The following is a 23,291-nucleotide window of genomic DNA, read 5'->3' on the forward strand; positions in this document are numbered from 1 at the left end:
TCTGTGTTGCCCTTCTCTAGTATTTTTACAGCCAAAGACAGAAAAGAATACAATTCTGCTAGAGAGACACTCTCTGCCTGCCTATTATATTCAAAGTACTATAAAATTATCATATATAGAAATACCTTTATGAAAGCATTTCATTTCTACTCAGAGAGGCCCAGACACATTTTGCGACATACACATTTTATACCATTCTTACTACTGGGTAATAAGAAAGGGGAAGAGAAAAATAAGTGACAAACGTAAAGGAGGAGTAAGAATAGTGCCTTCAGAAACTCACAACGAGTCAAACGGACCAGGGTCACAAATCATTACATTACCCTAGAAACATTTTTCTTCCTGGAGCCAGATCCATTTATCCCCACTCCCAAACTGTGCTCCCTCCAATAAAGTATGACTTGTCTGTTTCCTTTTAGTATGCTGCTATCTATCATATATGACCTCTAGTCAAAAATGTCCTTCTCCTAGCACAGTATATAACAGTCTCAGCTTTTTCCTTATTTTTGTTCCCACAAAAGAAAATACACAGCACTTTTATTATTTTTAGGGGGGGTTTATTGCTTACAGCTAAGGGAAAACAAGTAGGACAGTGTCTATCTCTCCCTCAAATTAGAGCCAGAAGGAAACAGAAAAGTTAAACGTTACTGTTACTGGTTAGTCAGTAGGTTTGCAGGTATACAACCTTTTGAAATTATGTTTCCTGCATTTCAAAGAGGAAAAAAAGATTCAGACTATAGTGTTTTTTTGTTTGTTTGTTTTTGTTTTTTAAGAAATAGGATCAGCACCAGATCTGATCCCACAAAGCAGGTAAGAAGACAGGCTTTCAGAGTTCATCCTGCTCTCTTTTCTCCTCTAGCTATTATCATCACTGGCTCTGCCCATGATTCTAACCTGGATCTGCTAAAGAAACAGTAGGGAGTGATAAGTTTTGGTTTTACTTTTGGTTTAGATTTTGTTGTTTTGGTCTTGTGTTCTTTAACAAATAAGGAGGACTCTATGACTGCTTCTTAGGTAGCAGTAATTCCTGCCACAAAGTAGAAACAAACAACAAAAAAGGTATCACTAAATATGTGATACTTCAGGTAATAATAGAAGCTGTCTTTAAGTGTCACTCTTCATTTGGCAGAACATGTTAGATCTTACTATCTGTCAAAGTCAAGGCAGGACAATTGAGTGTTTATGTCTCTCTCTCTTCTCCTAATCCTAGTCTTCAAACAATTGTCAGAGTTTGGCAGCAGAATGTGAAACACACTGCTCTGGATAAAAATGATGTCAACCAGGGATCCAACCAGAGATGTCATCCAGAGATGCTCCGGATGAAATGACTATAAACCCAGTGATATCTGAGGAAATATTCCTGATGCCAGTACTTAATTATCTCTAGTTTATTATTTAAAATGTACTCTTGAATACTATCCTATGCTTTGCCTAAAGCAAGAAGTTAGCCAATAAAGTAGTCCAGGTTTGGCTACTCCAACACTTTGCAGAGTTTTTGCCTTCCATAAGGTTCAATTAGCTCAAACTGCCTGCAAGCCAAACTGTGGAAACTGGAGCAGACATTTAAAAATTTACACTGCATTTTTAAAACTTCAGTGTGGTATTTTTCTTGAATATAAAATCCCCAATATACCTTTCCCCTTACTTTGAACCTGACCTAAATACAGGCAATGGCAATTGGTCACGAAATGCGCCAAAGTCATTTTGGTGGACCACTGCAACCCTGGGATAAGGACAGGTGAGGCAATTTCATCTGTAGCCACTATCTATGGATAATCTCCATCCACTAGGTGGCACGTGTACAGTGGTAACATACTAAAGAACCTAATCATTGACCTGGCGTGGTGGCTCAAATCTGTAATCCCAGCACTTTGGGAGGCAGGAGGATCACTTGAGCCCAGAAGTTCAAGATCAGCCTGGGCAACATGGCAAAAGCAAAAAAAATTCAGCCGGCCTTGATGGCACACACCAGTAGACCCAGCTATTCAGGAGGTTGAGGTGGAAGAATCACTTAAGCCTGGGAGGCAGAGGTTGCAGTTGAACCAAGATCATACCACTGTACTCCACCCTGGGCGACAGAGCAAGACCCTGTCTCAACAACAATAAAAAAGAGAACCTAATCACATGTAAGTAAATTCCTAAGAGAACTTGAAGAGATTGTGCACTTCATTAAATAGCATCATCTATGTGCCAGGCATATCTCTGGGGATGCAAAGATAAATTAGATCTAACTCTTTCCCTTAAATAATTTCATAACATACCCTCTTTTAAACCTTTTCTTTTCCACCTCCAATGACTCTAATTTATCCTACATAAATTGGTTCTAAGACATGAGAAAGTTTAACAGCAAAAGTTGTCTGCTGTGTTAGTTAAAATCAAATGCCTGGCATCCAATGGTTCTGAGTTTGCATTCTAGCTCAGCCATCTGCTAGCAATGTGACCTTTGGCAAGTTATTTAACTTCACCTCAATTTTACTTTGCTCATCATTTAAAAGACAGACAATACCACCTAGTATAAAACTATCTTTATGGCCAGGCACGGTGGCTCAAGCCTGTAATCCCAGCACTTTGGGAGGCCAAGACGGGCGGATCACGAGGTCAGCAGATCGAGACCATCCTGGCTAACACGGTGAAACCCCATCTCTACTAAAAATACAAAAAACTAGCCGGGCGAGGTAGCGGGCGCCGGCAGTCCCAGCTACTCTGGAGGCTGAGGCAGGAGAATGGCATGAACCCGGGAGGCGGAGCTTGCAGTGAGCTGAGATCCGGCCACTGCACTCCAGCCCGGGCGAAAGAGCAAGACTCCGTCACAAAAAAAAAAAAAAAAAAAACTATCTTTATGATAAAAAAAAAAAAAAGGATGCATGAAAAGCACTTAGCTCAACATCTTAAGTGTAGTGATGTAGCTGTTACTCTAATGACCTCTATCTACATTCACACACTATAGTCTATGGATTTACTTGTCCACCTCACCTACTCAATAGGAAACAAAACTGGGATCCAAAATCAGGTTGTGCAACTCTAAAGCCTGATGTGCTCTTTTCACTACTTCCCCCACCTGGCATAGCATCAAAGTGTAGCTTGTAAGTTTTATAAATACATCAATATTAAAGAGAAATGTTAACAGTCTTACTAGGACCATGTTACTGAGTGACAATTTACTGAATATAAAGACTATGAGATGATAACTAAAAATAGAGTTTTTCTCTTTTTTAAGCACTGCTGAATAAAATTATGAAGTGGAGAGAATATTTATCTCACAGTCAAGTTCAGAGAAATAAAGCATTTTGATTTTTAACAATTACAAAAGTATTTCCCTCAAAGGTTAAATACTTCTTTGAAAGGACTGTATGTAGCCTACAAATATAATGAACAAACTTACCAACATTGATAGCATAACAGACTATGTCAAAAATATTTTAGATCAATTATGGACTCCCTTATCAATACATTAGTATACTCTTTTAAAGCACCCTACTTTTTCAATGGATTTTTAAAGTTTGCTTATTCAAGGGTTCCAGGATTTTAGAGGGAGAAGTTACTTCTTCATTTTTACTAACCTCTCATTTTTACTCACTTCCAAAATTTAGAATTCTAAGAAAATATTAAGAATGTAAGCAGCAAGCACAGTGGTATTAGTGGATACCTAAGTCTTTGTCACCAACAGAAATCATGGATATCTTATCACATGCAGTTGTTGCAGATATCCCAAAATATCTTTCACCATCATCAATACTTCAAAATTACAATAGTTATTAAATTCACTGCTAGATTTTATAATTTAAGTGTGGATTAAAAAAATGTTACAAAATTACAAGTTTGGCTTATTTTTACTTCAATGCAATTGTTTATTTTTGTAATCCTATTTTGGTACATTTTTATTTTATTCATTTAACAACACTATTTGAAAAAGAGTCTATGGACTACATCATACTACCAGAGGGGACTATGGCACCGAAAAAGTTAAGAACCTCTATTCTATATGTGCCATTCACAGGAGACCACACCCCCAGTTTGACTATATGCTCTATGAAAACAGGCGCTGTATCTGTTTTTATAAACCAGAGCTATCATAAAACCTGAATGATGTTCGATAATTGCTTAATGCTAATTATATAATACAAAGCAAGCAGATAAATCGTATATACAGACACAAAGATTTACAAAAGCACAGAGAAAAATAATATATTTAAAAAGAACTCGTATTTACTAACTATACAAGTAAACACTGATATTCATTATCAACTAGTTATCCAAAAAAATATGCCTTCCTCCCTCTATGCTTTAATCAACTTTTTTTTTTTTTTTTTTTTTTTTTTTGAGATGGAGTCTCGCTCTGTAGCCCAGGCTAGAGTGCAGTGGCACGATCTCAGCTCACTGCAAGCTCCGCCTCCCGGGTTCACGCCATTCTCCTGCCTCAGCCTTCTGAGTAGCTGGGACCACAGGCACCCACCACCACGCCTGGCTAATTTTTTGTATTTTTAGTAGAGACAGGGTTTCACCATGTCAGCCAGGATGGTCTCTATCTGCTGACCTCGTGATCCGCCCACCTTGGCCTCCCAAAGTGCTAGGATTACAGGCATGAGCCACCACGCCCGGTCTTTTTTTTTTTTTTAAGAGATGGGCTCATGCTGTCACTCAGGCTAGAGTACAGTGGCACAATCATAGCTCATCATAACCTCAAACTCCTGGGCTGAAGGTATCCTCCCATCTCAGCTTCCCCACTAGCCAGGACTACAAGGCACATGCTATCATACCTGGCTTTTATTTTATTTTTTTTTGTAGAGACAGGGACTCACTATGTTGCCCAAGCTGGTCTCATGGGCTCAAGTTATCTTCCCACCTCAGCCTCCCAAAGTGCTAGAATTACAAGCATGAGCCACCATCACCATGCCCAGCCTAATCAGCTATTAAATAGAATAACTTATTTCCCTTACCTCCAGAGAATGGCAATATTTTTCATGCTTGCTTCCTACTAAAATTACAGAAGAAAACATAGCTAAGAAATTGTGTCACCATGTCCCTTCCTTCTTTTGAAAAATGTTTGTCTCCTGACAGTTATGTTTTCTGGATGTATCTCATTGAATCTAGTGTGTCCAATGTCATCAAAATTGTGTTGTAAAGCTAAAGCATTACCACTACATTAGAAAAAAGCAAATTATTTATTAACCCTATATTCACTAAACTAAAATATTGGCACTGATTAATAATATGAATGTGGTTGCTGCTTTCACAGAACAATTTAAGCAACTAAAAGTAAATACACAAAAAAAGCACTAATTTTCTCTGGTAGTTAACAGTTTTACCGATGACTTACTCTCTTTATACTTATCCACAGTTCCATAAATTTCTACATATATACATTACTGTTATAATATTTAATATGATGTTTTAATGCAAACTCAAAAAGCTTAAGAGTTCAATACTTGTCAAAAGCCAAAAAATATATGGGCATTAATTTAAACAGTAATTGTTTAAGCAGGATAGACTGCTAATAAATGAAAAAAAAGAGTAATTGTTAGAAGTCAGCTGTTCTCTAGGTGTTTTATTTAGCTGTTATCAATATTTCCTTCAGTTTTCCTACGTAACTTTTAAATATTTTTAATGGAGTTTTTTGCAATTAATGAAAGAAACGAAAATAAAATCAACAAATTACAACATACATCTTTATAACAGTTATTTCTACCAATACTGATCTTCTTCTGAAATTTAACTTTAGGCCTTAAAAACAAAAATCAACCAATGAAACTGTCTTGGATCCTCTAGACCAGCCCAAGTGTCACCTGAATAGCAACGAATGACTCTGGTTGATGCCAGCAGAGCATCAACCTGATGCCAAGCCTGACCTAAATTCCTAACCCACCAGATCATGAAATATGTCTGCTTTTTAAGCCATTGTGTTCTGAAATAATTTGTTACATGGCAATAAGTAGCTGAAGTTTTCATTTTAAACTTCAGTTTGAAGATTATGTATGGCTTATCAAAGACATATAGGTGTCTTTGCTCCACCATCTCTTCATCTAAACCGTCAAAGCGGTCAGTATTTCAAACAATGACTACAAAAGAAAAAAGCTCGGGAGGGTTTTGCTCCAGTGCAGAAGTGACCCATATGATTTCCACCCACAATTCACTGGACGCAATCATATGGGCCCCTCAAGCAGGCTTGGAGCTGTGTAATTCCACCACATATCCAGAAGGGAGAGTGCCAGAGCTATTTGACAGACAACACCAATCTCTACCACAATATATAATTTTAAATAATCTACTAAAGTTAGTGGAAAATATTATCCAAAGAAAAACCTGATAATTTAAAGACAAGAGTCAATTACAAACTTTCATACCAAAAAAAGATAAGAAAGGACAGGTAAAGTTAAATTGTTAGGCCAATTAATGTAACAAGAATCCTGGCTTTTTCTTTGTGCCAAATGTCACCAAAACCTGTTCAATGAGTAGCTATACTCAAAATGTACAAACAATAATTTAGGGTGTCCATTTTTTAAAATAATAGTATCACTAAAGTTTCTATTCTTATAAATAAAGGCATATATGGGATTTATACAAAGTTGAATATTTAAAACATATGCAAACAACCAAAAGGTGCTGAATTAAAGTAACATATGCAAGGCTTTGGAACTCCAATTCCACCTGTCTCATCAAGTGTATGGACAAAGCAAAAGACCCCTATCTTGTCTATGTCAATTAAACACTAACATCTGAAAGCCACCACTAAATAAGAACCAACAGTTACTACATAAGCAACAGCGAAAAAGTAACAAATAACTAGACCAGAAGATAATCTAAGATTGTGACACATAAATAAGGCAGTATGATAGACATCATTAGTGGAAATCCCTCAAAGGTTACTCACAAATGGTAATGTTGATATTAAATCAAATAGTTTTATTACTTTAATAAGATTATTATTTATGAGACATATTTACACTAATGGATAGATATTAAGTTATTGTTAACTATTAATTATAATCCATTCCACTAGTTATAACTGACTTACCAAATTAGAAAAGGGCTATAACTATAGTTAATACATTTAAAAAGCTAAACTGAAAAATCAACAACTCTTGCTAGATGCATAAGGTCAATAAAGTCACAGGGCAAACAGGTACCCTCAGAACTGGAGGGACAGACAAGAATCACAACTTACCTGACCAGAAACCCATGGGTAAAATCTTCCATGGGTACCAAAACCTGAACCGTAATTGACAAAACGCTGGAGGTTCAGTGCAGAGAAGTCTGGAAGATAAAAACTACAGAGGGACCCAGTCACTGTGGGGCCCAACAGTTTTGTGTTTTACCTCTAGGAGTTCTACCAGTTTCTCACAGTGAATTTCACAGAAAAATCCCTTCTTGCTTTCAACAGCGGAGGGGCGGGGGGAAGGAACCATTTCTAAATACACCAGAGCATTCTCTTAACAAGGCCTGCCTTCAGGAGAAACTATGTAACTAAAGCCTAATCTACAAGAAGAGAATAAACTCCAGACAGTTCTAGCCTAGAAGAATATCTAACTCTAGCCCATTCTAGGCCATTCTGCCCCACCTAAGAGCAGTGAAAGCACAGGGCAGGGAGGAAGAATAAAAAACTCAGACTTCCCCCTCCTGCTACAAGGCTCACCACATTACTAAAGGCCTATTTACAGCTGTTGTCTTTACACAGTGCATTACATCTGGCTATTGAGAAAAAAAATTACAAGGTATACTAAAAAGCAAAAAACACAGTATAGAGCAACATCAGAACTAGACTTGGAGGGAATTTGAAATGATCAGATGAGGAATTTAAAGCAACTATGATTAATATGCTAACGGCTCTAATAGATAAAGTAGATAGCATGCAAGAAGACATGGGCAATGTAAGCAGAGAACTGGAAATTCTAGAGATTGAAATGATAGAGATTTTAAAAAACTTTAACAGAAATGATGAATGCTTTCAGTGAGCCTATTAGTAGACCTCACACAGCTGAGGAAACAATCTCATTGCTTCAAGATATTTCAAAAGAAACCGCCAAACTTGAACAGCAAAGAGAAAAAGACTGGAAAAAAAAAAAAAAGAACAGAATGTTTAATACAGAAAACTACAAAAAGATAACATGTAATGGAAATATTAAAAAGAAAAAAGAGACGAAGAACAAGAAATGTCCTCAAATTAATCTCAGAAACCAAACGACAAAGAACATCAAAAAGGATAAATGCCCAAAAAAACTACACCTGGTCACATCATATTCAAACCACAGAATACTGAAAAATCCTGAAAGAGCTCAGGGGGAAAAAAAATACCTAAGGTAACAATTACATCAACTCAGAAACCATGCAAGCAAGAAGAGAGGGAAGGAAATATGTAACACGTTGAGAGAAAGAAAACATCAACCTATAATTCTGTACCCTGCAAAATTATCCTTCAAAAGTGAAGGCTTTCTCAGGCAAACAAAAATTGAAGAATTTGTTGTCAGATGACCTACCTTGCAAGAAATCCTTTAGAGAGAACAAAAATGGTACAGGTCAAAAACTTAGATCTATATCAAGAAAGGAAGAGCATCTCAGAAGCGGTAAGTGAAGATAAAATTTAAAAAACAATTTTTTCGTATTGTTAACTGATCTAATAGGTTAAGTTTGTTCAAAATAATATCTGCAAAAATGTATTCAATTATGATTGCTTATGTATAAATACACATGCTTATGTATAAGTGAAATGACTGACAGCAACAATACAAGAGATAGGAGGGAGGAATTAGGATTATTTTGTTCTTATAAAGTACTCACATTAGAAGTGAAAATTACAGTGGTGCCATCTTATCCATGGGGAATATATTCCAAGACCCCCAGTGGATGCCTGAAACCAAGTAATAGCAAACCCAGTATATCCAGTATGTTTTTTCAATCATACTAAGATGGCTACTAAGTGAATAACGGGCAGGTAACATACACAGTATGGATGCACTGGACCAAGAGATGATTCACATCTCAGGCTGGAAGGCACAAGATTTCATATAAATCTTATAAATTTCACTGAAAACAGCAAACAACTTAAAATTTATGAATTGTTCATTTCTGAAATTTCCCATTTAATATTTTCAGACCATGGTTAACTGGAGGTAACCCAAACTGTGAAAAGCAAAACCATAGTTAAAGGGGGACTACTGCACAGTGTTATTAGAAAGCAGACTTGGACTTGTTGTAAATACATATTACAAACTCTAAAGCAACAACTCAAAAAAAAAAAAAAACTGTGCTAAGAAAGGAGAGAAAACAGAATCATACAAATTACTCAATCAAAATGACAAAAGGCAGGCTGGGTCCAAGTGGCTCACGCCTGTAATCCCAGCACTATGCAAGGCCAAGGTGGGCAGATCACGAGGTCAGGAGTTCGACACCATCCTGGCTAATACAGTGAAACATCGTTTCTACTAAAAACACAAAAAATCAGCCGGGCAGGGGGTGCGCCTGCAATCCCAGCTACTCGGGAGGCTGAGGCAGGAGAATGGCGCGAACCCGGGAGACGGAGCTTGCAGTGAGCTGAGATGGCATGGCGCCACTGCACTCCAGCCTGGGTTACAGAGCGAGACTCTGTCTCAAAAAATTACAATAAAACAAATAAAACCACAAAAGGCACAAATAAGAGTGGAAGACAAAAATAGGAACAAAGAATAAGGACAACAAATAGAAAACAGTTAACAGATATGGTAGATATCTATTCCATTATATCAACAATCACTGAAGCTGGGCATGGTGGCTCATCCCTGTAATCCCAGCACTTTGGGAGGCCAAGGCCAGCATTTCAAGACTAGCCTGGGCAACACAGCAAGAACGCGTCTCTCCAAAAAAACTATTTTTTTTTAATTAGCCAGGAGTGGTGGTGTGCACCAGTACTCTCAGCTATTGGGGAGGCTAAGCACTGGTAGTTCCAGCTACTTGGGAAGCTGACGTGGGAGGATGGCTTGAGCCCAAGAGTTCAAGTTTACAGTGAACTATGATGGCACCACTGCACCCCAGCCTGGGTGATACAGTGAGACTTTTGTCTCTAAAAACAAAAAAGAATCGCTATGAATAACAACGGTCTAAATATACCAATTAAAAGACAGAAATTGTTATAATAGGTTGGTTTTTTTTCCTTTGAGAATCTTGCTCTGTTGCCCAGGCTGGAGGGCAATGGCACGATCTCAGCTCACTGCAACCTCCGCTTCCTGGATTCAAGCAATTTTTGTGCCTCAGCCTCCTGAGTAGCTGGGACAGGTACCCGCCACCATGCTCGGCTAATTTTTGTATTTTTAGTAGAGGTGGGGTTTCACCATGTTTGTCAGACTGGTCTCTAACTCCCGACCACAGGTGATCCACCTGCCTCAGCCTCCTAAAATGCTGGGATTCCAGGTATTAGCCACCGTGTGCGGCCTAGAATAGATTTTTAAAAAAGAAAACCCAAGTACATACTGCCTACAAAAAAAACTACTTTATAATATAAAGTTACATATAGATAAGAAAATAAATGGGCCAGGCATGGTGGCCCAAGCCTGTAATCCCAGCACTCTGGGAGGCCAAGACGGGCGGATCACGAGGTTAGGAGATCGAGACCATCCTGGCTAACACGGTGAAACCCCGTCTCTACTAAAAAATACAAAAAACTAGCCAGGCGAGGTGGCGGGCGCCTGTAGTCCCAGCTACTCGGGAGGCTGGGGCAGGAGAATGGCGTAAACCTGGGAGGCGGAGCTTGCCGTGAGCTGAGATCCGGCCACTGCACTCCAGCCTGGGCAACAGAGCGAGACTCCGTCTCAAAAAAAAAAAAAAAAAGAAAAGAAATAAATGAATGGAGAAAGATATTCCAGGCTAACAATAATCAAAAGAAAGCAGGAATAGCTAGATTAATTTCAGACAGATCAGATGTCAAAGTTATCAGGAATAACGAAAGGCATTTTATAATGATAAAGGGGTTAATTCCCAAGACATAACAATACTTACCGTGTGTGTCTAAACAGAACATCGAAATACGTGAAGCAAAAAAATGATACAATCACAAGGAGTAAGAGATGAATCCACTATTATAGCTGGAAAGTTAAACACTCCTCTCAGAAATAGATCTGGCATGCAGAAAATCAGCAAAGACACAGTTGAATCTGACACCATTCATCGACTGGGAATAACTGACATCTAAAGACTACTTCATCAACAATAGCAGAACACACATGCTTCTCATCCACATGGGACATTTACAAGGTAGACTACATTCTGAGCCATAAAACATACCTTAACAGATTTTTAAAAATAGAAATCATACAATGTCTGCTCTCAGACCATATCAGAATTAAACTAGAAATCGATAACAGAAAGATAGCTTAAAATTCCAAAATACTGAGACACTAAACAATACACTTCTAAATAACACACAGGTCAAAGAAGAAATCTCAAGAGAAATTGAAAAATATTTTAAACTAAATAAAAATAAAAAGAAAATTTGTGAGATGCAGTGAAAGCAGTGCTTAGAGGAAAATTTATGGCATTTAACACATATCCAGCTGACCCTTGAACAATGAGAGGGTTGGGGCTCCAACGTCCCCCACCACAGTCAAAAATCTGTATAACTTTTGACTCCTTGAAAACTTAACTAGTAATAGCCTACTGTTGACAGATAAGTTACCAATAACATAAACAGTAGATTAACATATATTTCTGTGTTGTATTATATACTGTATTCTTACCATAAAGTAAGCTACAGAAAAGAAAATATTATTAAGAAAATCACAGCCGGACACGGTGGCTCACGCCTGTAATCCCAGCACACTGGGAGGCCGAGGCGGGCGGATCAGGAGGTCAGGAGATGGAGACCATCCTGGCTAACACGGTGAATCCCCGTCTCTACTAAAGATACAAAAAATTAGCTGGGCATGGTGGCAGGCGCCTATAGTCCCAGCTACTCAGGAGACTGAGGCAGGATAATCGCTTGAACCCGGGAGGCAGAGGTTGCAGTGAGCCGAGATCACACCACTGCACTCCAGCCAGGGTGAAAAGGAAAAGGAAGGAAAGAAGAAAAAATCATAAGGAAGAGAAAATATATTTACAGGACCATACCGTATTTATTGATACCATAAGTTTATGTCACCTGTTTACAAGACTGTCTATCTGAAATAGTGGGCAGCCTCAGGTACAGACATCCATCTATGGTATAAATCAAGCAATTCAACTTTTTCTTGTATGTCATGACTTTGCTTCTTGTGGGGAGCACTTTAAGCATCACTAGTGGCACTTCATATGGGTCCCGTGGTGTTATGCACAATTTATAGCATTGCACTAAACATGATGAAAGATACATGAAAAGCGCCAGAGATCACTTTTTACCAAGATACCCAATTTACTGGAGAGGTGAACTGCTCAAAGATGATTGGTATCCCATGGTGTTTTAATCAGATACTTGCAACACCTGAGTTCACTGCAATAACAACAGGAGGTGGCCACATAATTATTACAGTTGTACAGTATGTACTACAGTAAATTTTATTCAGTTATTATTTAATACTACATCTCTACATTTGTTTACATTTCTCTCAACTGCCAGTGGTACCATATACAGTCTTTAAGTGTGTGCTTAAGTTTTGAAACATTTTAACTTTCAGTAATAGATTAATGTATATTTTATGGTAGTAAACAATAAAACAGACAAGTATCTACATATACTTTATGCATTAATGCATACCTTTTTCTTAATTTTTTAAATATTTCTAGGCTACACAGTCCATCTACGCATTTTTTCAAATTGTCACAAATCTCAAAAAAAATTCCCAATATATTTACTGCAAAAAATCCATTTATCAGTGGATGCACACGGTTCAACCCCAAGCTATTAAAGGGTCGACTGTTTCAGAAAGGAGGGAAAATCTACACTCAGCAATATCAGAAATGAAAAATGGGACATCACTACAGATCCCATGGAATCTTAAATAATCAAGAAATACTATTAACAACTATATGCCCACAAATTTAATAACCTAGATGAAATGGACCAATTACTTAAAAGACACATTATGCTCAAGCTTACACAAGAAGAAATAATCTGAATACGTCTATACCTATTAAACAAATGGAATCAAAAATTAATAAACTCCCAATATTAAATATACCCAGGTTAGTTCACTGCTGAATTCTCCCAAACATTTAAGGAAGAAATTATACCACTTCTCTATAATCTCTTTCAGGAGATAAAAGCATAGGGAAGGCGGGACACGGTGGCTCACGCCTGTAATCCCAGCACCTTGGGAGGCCGAGGCGGGTGGATCACCTGAGGTCAGGAGTTCGAGACCTGCCTGACCAACATGGTGAAACCCCGTCTCTACTAAAAATACAAAAAATGAGCCAGGCAAGTTGGCGGGTACCTGTAATCCCAGCTATTCAGGAGGCTGAGGCAAGAGAATCGCCTGAACTTGAGAGGTGGAAGCTGCAGTGAGCGAGAGCACACCATTGTACTCCAGTCTGGGCAACAAGAGCAAAACAATGTCTCCGAAAAAAAAAAAAAAAAAGCATAGGGAATACAGACACCTCACCAATAAGATACACAGATGGCAGATAAGCATATGAACAGATGTCCCACATTATACGTCATCAGGGAAATGAAAATTAAAACAATGAGGCATCACTACACACCTATTAGAATGGCCAAAATCCGGAACACCAACACCACCAAATGTCAGTAAGTACACAGTGCAACAGAAACTCTTATTCATTTCTAGTGAGAATGCAAAACGGCACAGCCACTTTGGAAGACAGCTTGGTGGTTCCTTACAAAACTACAATACTCTTGCCACACAATCCAGAAATCATGCTGCTGTTATTTACCCAAATGGGTTGAAAACTTACATCCACAACAAAAACTGCACATAGATATTGACAGTAGCTTTATTAACTGCCAAAACCAGAGTGTAAATAGAAATTCCATCAGTAGGTGAATGGATAAATTTTCCATCCAAATAATGCAATATTATTCAGCACTAAAAAGAAATGCACTATCAAGACATGAAAAGACATGGAGAACCGGGCACGGTGGCTCACGCTTATAATCCCAGTACTTGGGGAGGCCGAGGCGAGTGGATCACCTGAGATCAGGAGTTCGAGACCAGCCTGATCAATATGGAGAAATCGTCTCTACTAAAAACACAAAATAGCCAGGTGTGGTGCATGCCTGTAATCCCAGCTATTCAGGAGGCTGAGACAGGAGAATCACTTGAACCTGGGAGGTGGACGTTGAGGTGAGCCGAGATCATGCCATTGCACTCCAGCCTGGGCATACACAGCAAGACTCCGTCTCAAAAAAAAAAGACAAGACATGGAGGAAACATAAATGCATATTATTAAGTGAAAGAAGCCAGTCTGAAAAGGTTATATATCCTATATGATTCCAACTAATTGACCTTCTGGAAAAGGCAAAACTATGGAGACAGTAAAAAGAATAGTGGTTACCAGAGGTTAGCAAGGAGGGATAATAGGTGGAACACAGAGAATTTTTAGGGCAGTGACTATGATACTATAATGACAGATACATTTCATTATACATTTGTCCAAACCCACAGAATGTACACCAAGAGTGAACCCTTATGTGAACTATGAACTGTGGATAATGTGTCAATGTAGGTTTAAAAATTGTGACAAATGTACCACTCTAGTATAGGATGTTGATAATGAAAAGGGCTATGTGGGGAAGGGGATTTATGGGAAATTTCAGTACCTTCCTCACAATTTTGCTACAAACCTAAAATTGCTCTGAAAAATAAAGGCTATTTTTGGCCGGGTGTAGTGATTCACGCCTGTAATCCCAGCACTTTGGGAAGCCGAAGTGGGTGGATCACCTGAGGTCAGGAGTTCGAGACGAGCCTGACCGACATGGAGAAACTTCATCTCTACTAAAAATACAAAATTAGCTAGGGGTGGTGGCACATGCCTGTAGTCCCAGCTACTCGGGAGGCTGAGGCAGGAGAATTGATTGAACCCAGGAGGCGGAAGTTGCAGTGAGCCGAGATTGTACCATTGCACTCCAGCTTGGGCAAGAAGAGTGAAACTCCGTCTCAAAAATAAATAAATAAAATAAAGTCTATTTTTAAAAATTTATGCTAGAAGTAACTGAATGTATCGATGTGAACTCACATTTGTAAGTGTGTGTATAGATCTGTGTAATTACAGTCCTCTCAAAACAGGGATATGTTCTGAAATATGCGTCATTAGGCAATTCTGTCACTGTTACACAAACCTAGGTGATATAGCCTACTAAAAACCTAGGCTACTTGGTATAACCTAGTACTCTAGGCTACAAACCTGTACAGCATGTTACTGTACTGGTACTGCAACTATAACACAATAGTCAAGTATCTGTGTATCTAAACATATGTAAACATAGAAACAATGGTAAGAATACAGTGTAAAAACACAAAAAATGGTACACCTATACAGAACACTTACCATGAATGGTGCTTGTGGGACTACAAGTTGCTCTGGGTGAGTCACTGAGTGAATGTAAAGGCCTCAAACATTACTGTACACTAATGTAGGCTTTTATAAACACTGTACACTTACGCTATACCAAATTTTTAAAATATTATTTTTCTTTGCTCAATAAATTAATCTTAGCTTACTATAACATTTTTACTTTATAAATTTTTTAAAACTTTTTGACTCCTTTGTAATAACACAGCTTAAAACACACACTGTACAGCTATACAAAAAAAATCTTCTATAACTTTTTTGGTTTTAGGGTTTTTGTTTTCTTTTTTTATTTTCTGTTTTTGCTTTTTTTCTGGGGTGTTTTTTTTCTTTTTCTGTTTTTTTTTTAAACTTAGTCCAGGCCTACACAGGGTCAGGATCGCCACTATCACTGTCTTTCCACCTCCACATTTTGTCCTACTGGAAGGTCTTCAGCGATAACATCACACAAGGAGCTGTCATTTCGTGTAATAATGCCTTCTAATATAGCTCTTGTAGGTTCTGCCTGAGGCCGTTCTACAGCTTTTTTTCTTAAGTAAAAGGAGTACACTCCAAAATAATGATAAAATTATAGTATAGTAAATATATAAACCATAATATACTATGGTTTACTATAATATATAGTATAGTAAATATATAAGTGTTTTAAATATATAAATACTTATTATCAAGAGTTATGTACTGTGCAAGAGTGTATGCAGTATATTTTTGTATAGTACATATAATTGGGAGTACACTGGGTTTGTTTATACCAGCATCACCACAAATATGTGAGTAACGCACTATGTTGCGCTGTGCTATGACATCACGACAGCTATAACATCATGACAGCTATGACATATTGAGGTGATAGAAATTTCTCAGCTCCATTATAACCTTATGAGACCACTGTCACATATGTGATCTGTTGTCATTATCAGGCGATATGACTAAAGTGGACTCACATAACTAATTCTCAACAGAAACAATTGTAATATGCATCCCTTGAGCCTAGATTTTTGTTCCTAATACTATTCTCCACTAAAAGACTACAAGTCCTTAGAGAGTAGCTGATTTCATACCTTGGGGCAGGGAGAATTTTAAATGGGCCTGAAAAATAAAACTTTTGCCAAAGAGCATAGAGCTCTGAAAGGTTTTGAGATGTTATTTAAAAGGACTCAGAAGCCAGCTGACAAGGGGCTCCCATGAGCCAAACTATGACAACTTGAACACTAGGAAAAAATGTTTAATTATAACTAACTGAATTATAATTAGCTAATTATAATTAACTAAAACAAGTCTGCAAAGACCTGATTATGTGATTCTCAAGAAAAAAGAAGTTTCTCTTCTCCTCAAGTAACTAGCACTTCACTCAAGTTTATTTTATTCATACAAAAAATGCACAGAGACTGGTAACAGCCACCACCTACAAAAGATGAAATTTTCTCGGCTGGGTGTGGTGGCTCATGCCCATAATCCCAGCACTTTAGGAGGCCAAAGCAGGTGGATCACGAGGTCAGGAGTTCAAGACCAGCCTGGCCAAGATGGTGAAACCCAGTCTCTACTAAAAATACAAAAAAATTAGCCGGGTGTGGAGGCGGGCACCTGTAATCCCAGCTACTCAGGAGGCTGAGGCAGAGACCTGCTTGAACCCGGGCGGCAGGTGAGATAAAGTGAGTGCAATGAGCTCAGATAAAGATGAAATTTTCTTAACATAAAATATTACCAAATAAGGTTTCTTATTACTTTCCCAATGGCTACTCCTAGATTACTCATTCCCATCCACCCACCATGGTAGGAGATTAATCTTAATTAGCATTCTTTTCTTTTTTCTGAGACAGGATCTCACTCTGTCGCCCAGACTGGCGAAAGTGGTGCGACTGATTACAGGTCACTGCAACTGGTGTCTCCTGGGATCAAGCGATCCTCCCACCTCAGCCTCCTGAGTAGCTGGGATCACAGGGGCACACCATCATACCCAGCTAATTTTTGTATTTTCTTGTAGAGGCGGGTTTTCGCCATGTTGCCCAGGCTGGTCTCCAACTCCTGAGCTCAAGCGATCCACCCACCTTGGCCTCCCAAAGGTCCAGGGTTACAAGTGTGAGCCACCACGCCCAGCCTAATATTATATTACTACAAATCATTAAGTAAGTATATCAAGGCACAGCATTTACAGGGAACAAGAGAACCTTCAAATAAACCCTGGGGTCTTGAGACACACATAGAGAGGTTAAACCCTTGCAGCAAACTTGAATTTGCTTTTAAATGAACTAGAAATTTATGGAACTCTCTCTGTCTGCGTTTATTTGCAAGTTAGTGGTTATAACAGTTATTCTTTCTTTCATTGTTCTTGCCCTGTGTTCACTATGTTCCCTGAAAGAACTGGACAATGGCCTTTCCAAGGACAAAGACAAAACAAAGACTAATACACTTGGCTGTATTAATTTTAGTAAAAGGCCAGGTTAAAAAAAAATAGTTTTCTGCTCCTATTAAAACATTTCTCTAAACTGTATTTGCCTTGACATCTCATAGGAGACAGCATGAGAAGAGAGTCCATGTGTGGGGCTTACTACTCTCAGATAAGGAAAAAAAAATGCCAGGAATTTAGTTTTGTTGTAATGTTTTAAAGTTCCAAGAATAGCACGTAGCTTAGAAAACATAAAAAATGAAAATTCAAGAACACAATACTGCTTCACTTAGTGAATCCAATTCCTCCTATGTCCCTATAAGTATTCTTGGCTCTGGGGATAAATGAGTTAACAAGACAAATCCCCTGATTTCATAAAGCTTACATTCTAGTGTGGACAGCATACAATAAGCCAATATGGAATGTAACATCCTATCTGTTAAGTACTAGGAGGAAAATAAAGCAGGAGAAGACAAAGTGACAAGTGTTACTTTTTAGAAAAGTTTGTCAGGAAAGGTCTCTGGGAAAACTGTAACTGAGTAGAGACTTGACTGAAGTAAGGGAATAAGCTGTATGAATATCTGAGAAAAAATTTTTCCAAGCAAAGAAGACAAAAAGTGCAAATGCATAAGAAAGGAGTATGTTTGGTGGGCTCCACGAAAAGCTAGGAGGCCAGTAGGGATGGAGTCTAGTGAACACGGGAACATAAGATATGGTTATACAGGTGGCCACGGTCAGATCAATGAAGTCTGAAGACAGTGGTACTGTATGAACTTTGAATTTTATTCTAAATATCACTGGAGTCTTTGGATGGTTGACACAGAGATTCACTTTGAATTCAGAAGGATCACTCTGGCTACTATGTGTGGTACAAGAGTAGAATGAAATGAAAAGGAAAGGAGCAAGACCAGTTAGGAAGCTATTGCAGCAGTCCAGCAGAATGGTAGTGTGAAGTTCTGGAGTAACAGCAGTGGAGGGGCCAAAGTAGTTGAATCCAGGATATACTGGGTAGGCAAAGCCCTCTAGTGGGCTGGATGTCTAAAATGTGAAAATGTGAAATGTGAATATCTAAAATGTAAAATGTGAAAATGTGAAATCAAGAAAGATTCTATCTTTTCAAACCTGAACAGCATACAATAGCAATATACCAGAGGTGGTAACACTGCAAGAGAGGGTTTCAGGATAACAACAACAATTTCCAGAGAGGACACATTAAATATGAGATCCTCTTCAGATATCTAAGAGGAGATGTTAAGAAGCAAGCTGAGGGCCAGGCGCAGTGGCTCAAGCCTGTAATCCCAGCACTTTGGGAGGCCAAGACGGGCGGATCACGAGGTCAGGAGATCGAGACCATCCTGGCTAATACAGTGAAACCCCGTCTCCACTAAAAAATACAAAAAACTAGCCGGGCGAGGTGGCGGGCGCCTGTAGTCCCAGCTACTCGGGAGGCTGAGGCAGGAGAATGGCGTAAACCCGGGAGGCGGAGCTTGCAGTGAGCTGAGATCCGGCCACTGCACTCCAGCCTGGGCGACAGAGCGAGACTCCGTCTCAAACAAAAAAAAAAAGAAGCAAGCTGAAAGATACAGGTTGTGTTCAAAGCAAGAAAGAGCTGATGACGTAAGTTTAGAGTCATTAGCATTTAGATAACACAATAATAGCACAAAAATAAGTAATAAGCCATCAAACTGAATACATAAGATGAGTGAAGAGAATGAGGAAAAACCAGTGAAGGAGGAGTAGGGAAAAAAAAACAGGAGAATGCAGTGACCTCAAAGTCAAGTTTAAAAAAAAAAAGTTTCACTCCTGAGAGTGGTTAAGTGTGTGAAATGATCCTGAAAGGTTAAGGAGGATGAAGACTAAAAGTTGGTTTGGGCAATATGAGATAATGACATTGACAAGAGTAATTTTAGTAGAATGGGAGGAAGAAAGCTTGATTAGAGTGGGTTCATGAGAAAACGGTGAAAAATAAGTAGTAATCATAGGTATAAATAACTCAAGGATTTTTGCTATGATGGAGCAAAGAAGCTGTATAGTACCTAAAAGGGGATGTCAGATCAAGAGAGCTATTTGTGTTGAAAGGGGGTGGTTCTGCAGCACCCTCCTTATGCTAATGAAATAAATCCTGGAGAGGGAAAAGTTACTGATGCAGGAAAGCAAGGACAACTGCAGAACCAAATCCATAATACGTGAAAGGGGACACAATGCAGAGGAGCTGGCCTTACCCACTGACAGTCTTTATCCCATTTTACCAGGACAGAAACTACAATATATGGGTAGGGATACAAGCAAGAAAATAGATTTGATGGTGGATGAATATGGAACTTCTTTTCTAATTGTTCTTTATTTTTTATTTTTTCACCGAAATAAGCAAGATCCATCACTGAAGAATCAAAACTGAGAAGAAGTGTTGGAAGTTTCAGGAGAAAGAAAACGTGGTGAAATAATCATCTTCAATAATCAAAGGGCTGGGCACGATGGCTCACACCTGTAATCCTAGCATTTTGGGAGGCCGAGGTGGGTGGATCACCTGAGGTCAGCAGTTTGAGGCCAGCCAGGCCAACATGATGAAACCCTGTGTCTACTAAAAATACAAACTAAAAATACAAAAATCACCAGGCATGGTGGCGGGTGGCTGTAATCCCAGCTACTCGGAAGGCTGAGACAGGAGAATCACTTGAGCCCGGGAGGCAGAGGCTGCAGTGAGCCAAGATCACGCCACTGCACTCCAGCCTGGGCAACAAAGAGTGAAACTCCGTCTCAAAAAAAACAACAAAATTTAAAAAAATAATCAGGCCGGGCATGGTGGCTCACACCTGTAATCTCAGCACTTTGGGAGGCCGAGACGGGTGGATCACAAGGTCAGGAGTTCAAGACCAGCCTGGCCAACATGGTGGAACCCCGTCTCTACTAAAAAATACAAAAATTAGCCAGGCTTGGTGGCGTCTGCCTGTAGTCCCAGCCCAGGAAGGAGACTGAGGCAGGAGAATCACTGGAACCCAGGAGATGGAGGTTGCAGTGAGCTGATATCACGCCACTGCACTCCAGCCTGGGAGACAAGAGTGAGACTCCATCTCAGAAAGAATAATAATAATAGTCACAATAATAATAATCAGAGCCAGACACGGTGGCTCACACCTGTAATCCCAGCACTTTGGGAGGCGGGTGGATCACCTGAGGTCGGAAGTTCGAGACCAGCCTGGCCAACATGGCAAAACTCTGTCTCTACTAAAAATACGAAAGTTATCCAGGCATGGTGGTGTATGCCTATAATCCCAGCTACTTGGAAGGATGAGGCAGGGAGAACTGCTTGAAACCGAGGAGTGGAGATTGCAGTGAGCCGAGATCGCACCACTGTATTCCAGCCTGGGCGACAGAGCAAGACTCTGTCTCAAAAATAATAATAGGCCAGGTGTGGTGGCTCACGCCTGTAATCCCAGGACTTTGGGAGGCTGAGGTGGGCATATCATGAGGTCAGGAGATCAAGGCCATTCTGGCTAACACAGTGAAACCCCATCTCTACTAAAGATACAAAAAATTAGCTGGGCGTAGTGGCAGGCACCTGTAGTCCCAGCTACTCAGAAGGCTGAGGCAGGAGAATAGCGTGAACCCGTGAATCCGGGAGGTGAAGCTTGCAGTGAGCCTAGATCATACCACTGCACTGCAGCCTAGGCAACAGAGCAAGACTGTCTCAAAAAAAAAAAAAAAAAAAAACAAACACACACACAAACTAAAGCTTCAAAAAGACTTTTCACTAGTAAAATTAACAATACGTAGTATAGAAAAAAAAATATGAAAAAGATTAGAAATTATATAAATTCAAGTTTAAAGTAATATAGTAATTAATGAATGTGCACAAAAGGGTGAAATTTAGTATTCTGAACTTTCAAGCATCATTTTGTTACTCTAACTAGACCTTATTGGAAAGAAAAGAAACTATAGATTATTTGAAGGCTTTCCAAGAATTATACCTATATAATAGCAACACATCTGACAACCATAAGAATTTCTGGGAAAATGTATTTTAAAATATGTAACAATTTTTAACTTTTCTCATCTCTTGACTGTATGATATTCTGTAAGCATCAAGATGATATTCAACTTCAAAGACAAAGTCTATCACTGTGTCTAAACTCCATCAACTATTGAAAACTTTACCAATGAGAGACTATCTCCTACAGGTATCCTCTAAATACAATATGAATCCTAGTCCCTTTGATAACTTACCACTGACCTGTAAATTTTGGAAACTGCTTTGGGCAACCAACTCTAGCCACCTTTTAGCAGATGTACAACACACAACAGCTTATTTAAGGGCACCTAAAAGTCCAACAGACCAGCAACTATTTGGTCTAGTTTGGTCTAGCCTCTCACAACATTAATTCCACAATGAAACATATTACTTTCTTCAAAACACATATTAACAAAATAAGCTTTAAACAAACACTAGATGGTTCACAGGCCAGAATATACTATGAGCAATCATACTAACAGCCTGGATTACTCTTTCTCCCATCTCTATTTCCTTGATAAAACATTTATCTTCAGATATGAAATAATTATACTAAACCAGGGCTTAGGGGAAAAAAGAGAGACACAGAGTTCAGTTTTTTTACTGTCATTAGTTATCAAAATTACTTAGGTAGATGAGACCCTTAAGAGTTCAGTATAAAAACAAATGCTTAATACAGAATATTGTTATATAGATGCTACATGCAGTGCATAGACATATGCAAAGTATCATATACATTCTTATAAACTCTTGAGTTTTGATACCTGTTTCCACAATCGTTTCTGTTTCTGTTGTCTCCAGCCCATCCATGCTGTCCTCATCTTCCACTGCAGTTTTTCCCCTACTTCGAGGTCTACAGGGAAAAAAAAATAAGTACATAGAGTTTAATGTTAAATTTTAAGGCTTAGACTTAGGTTCAACATAAAGCACAATTTGAAGGTATACAAAATAAATATTTTGGGCATTTTTCCAGCATTTTACCATATCAAGTAGAAAATATCAGCATTTACAATCATTTTCTCCCTTAAATCCAGCACTTCCTTATACTCTAAATGTGAGGACAGACCCACATGAATATAATTGTGTCCTCATAATTCACTTAAGAATTCCTCACTCTGGTTTTGCCCCTCTTTTAGGTAACATTCTGATGTCTCCTTCTGTCTACAGTAGTGGCTTTTAACTACATAATGGGTTCTTTACAAAGTTCACATACCAGTTTTGACTTCTACATTTAATAAAGTTGATGCGAAATGACCAGATATATTTTTAAAAGCTTTGTAAAGGGTGCTTTTGGTGACTGTGATGCAGATGACTAAAAAGCAAAATTTTTAAAATTAAGCACGATTATAATCATATCCACCTTACAACATATAATTATGTATTACATAATATACAAATTAGTATATATTTATAATATATAATATATGAATTATA

General features: G+C 38.6%; 1 protein-coding gene across 7 annotated transcripts in view; it reads right to left on the reverse strand.

Moving 5' to 3' along the window:
• KMT2C (lysine methyltransferase 2C) overlaps positions 1–22,704 on the reverse strand; it is a 230,332-nt gene extending 207,628 nt beyond the window's left edge. For all 7 annotated transcript variants that reach the window (XM_026447023.1, XM_026447019.1, XM_026447024.1 and 4 more), the window contains exon 1: positions 22,622–22,704. In XM_026447023.1, the coding sequence (XP_026302808.1) occupies positions 22,622–22,667 (46 nt within the window). In that variant the 5' untranslated portion in view covers positions 22,668–22,704. The remainder of the gene's footprint in view (positions 1–22,621) is intronic.
• Between the last annotated feature and the right edge of the window lie 587 nt (positions 22,705–23,291).

This window comes from Piliocolobus tephrosceles, chromosome 8 (genome assembly GCF_002776525.5).
Source record: "Piliocolobus tephrosceles isolate RC106 chromosome 8, ASM277652v3, whole genome shotgun sequence".
Taxonomy (NCBI): Eukaryota; Metazoa; Chordata; class Mammalia; order Primates; family Cercopithecidae; genus Piliocolobus; species Piliocolobus tephrosceles.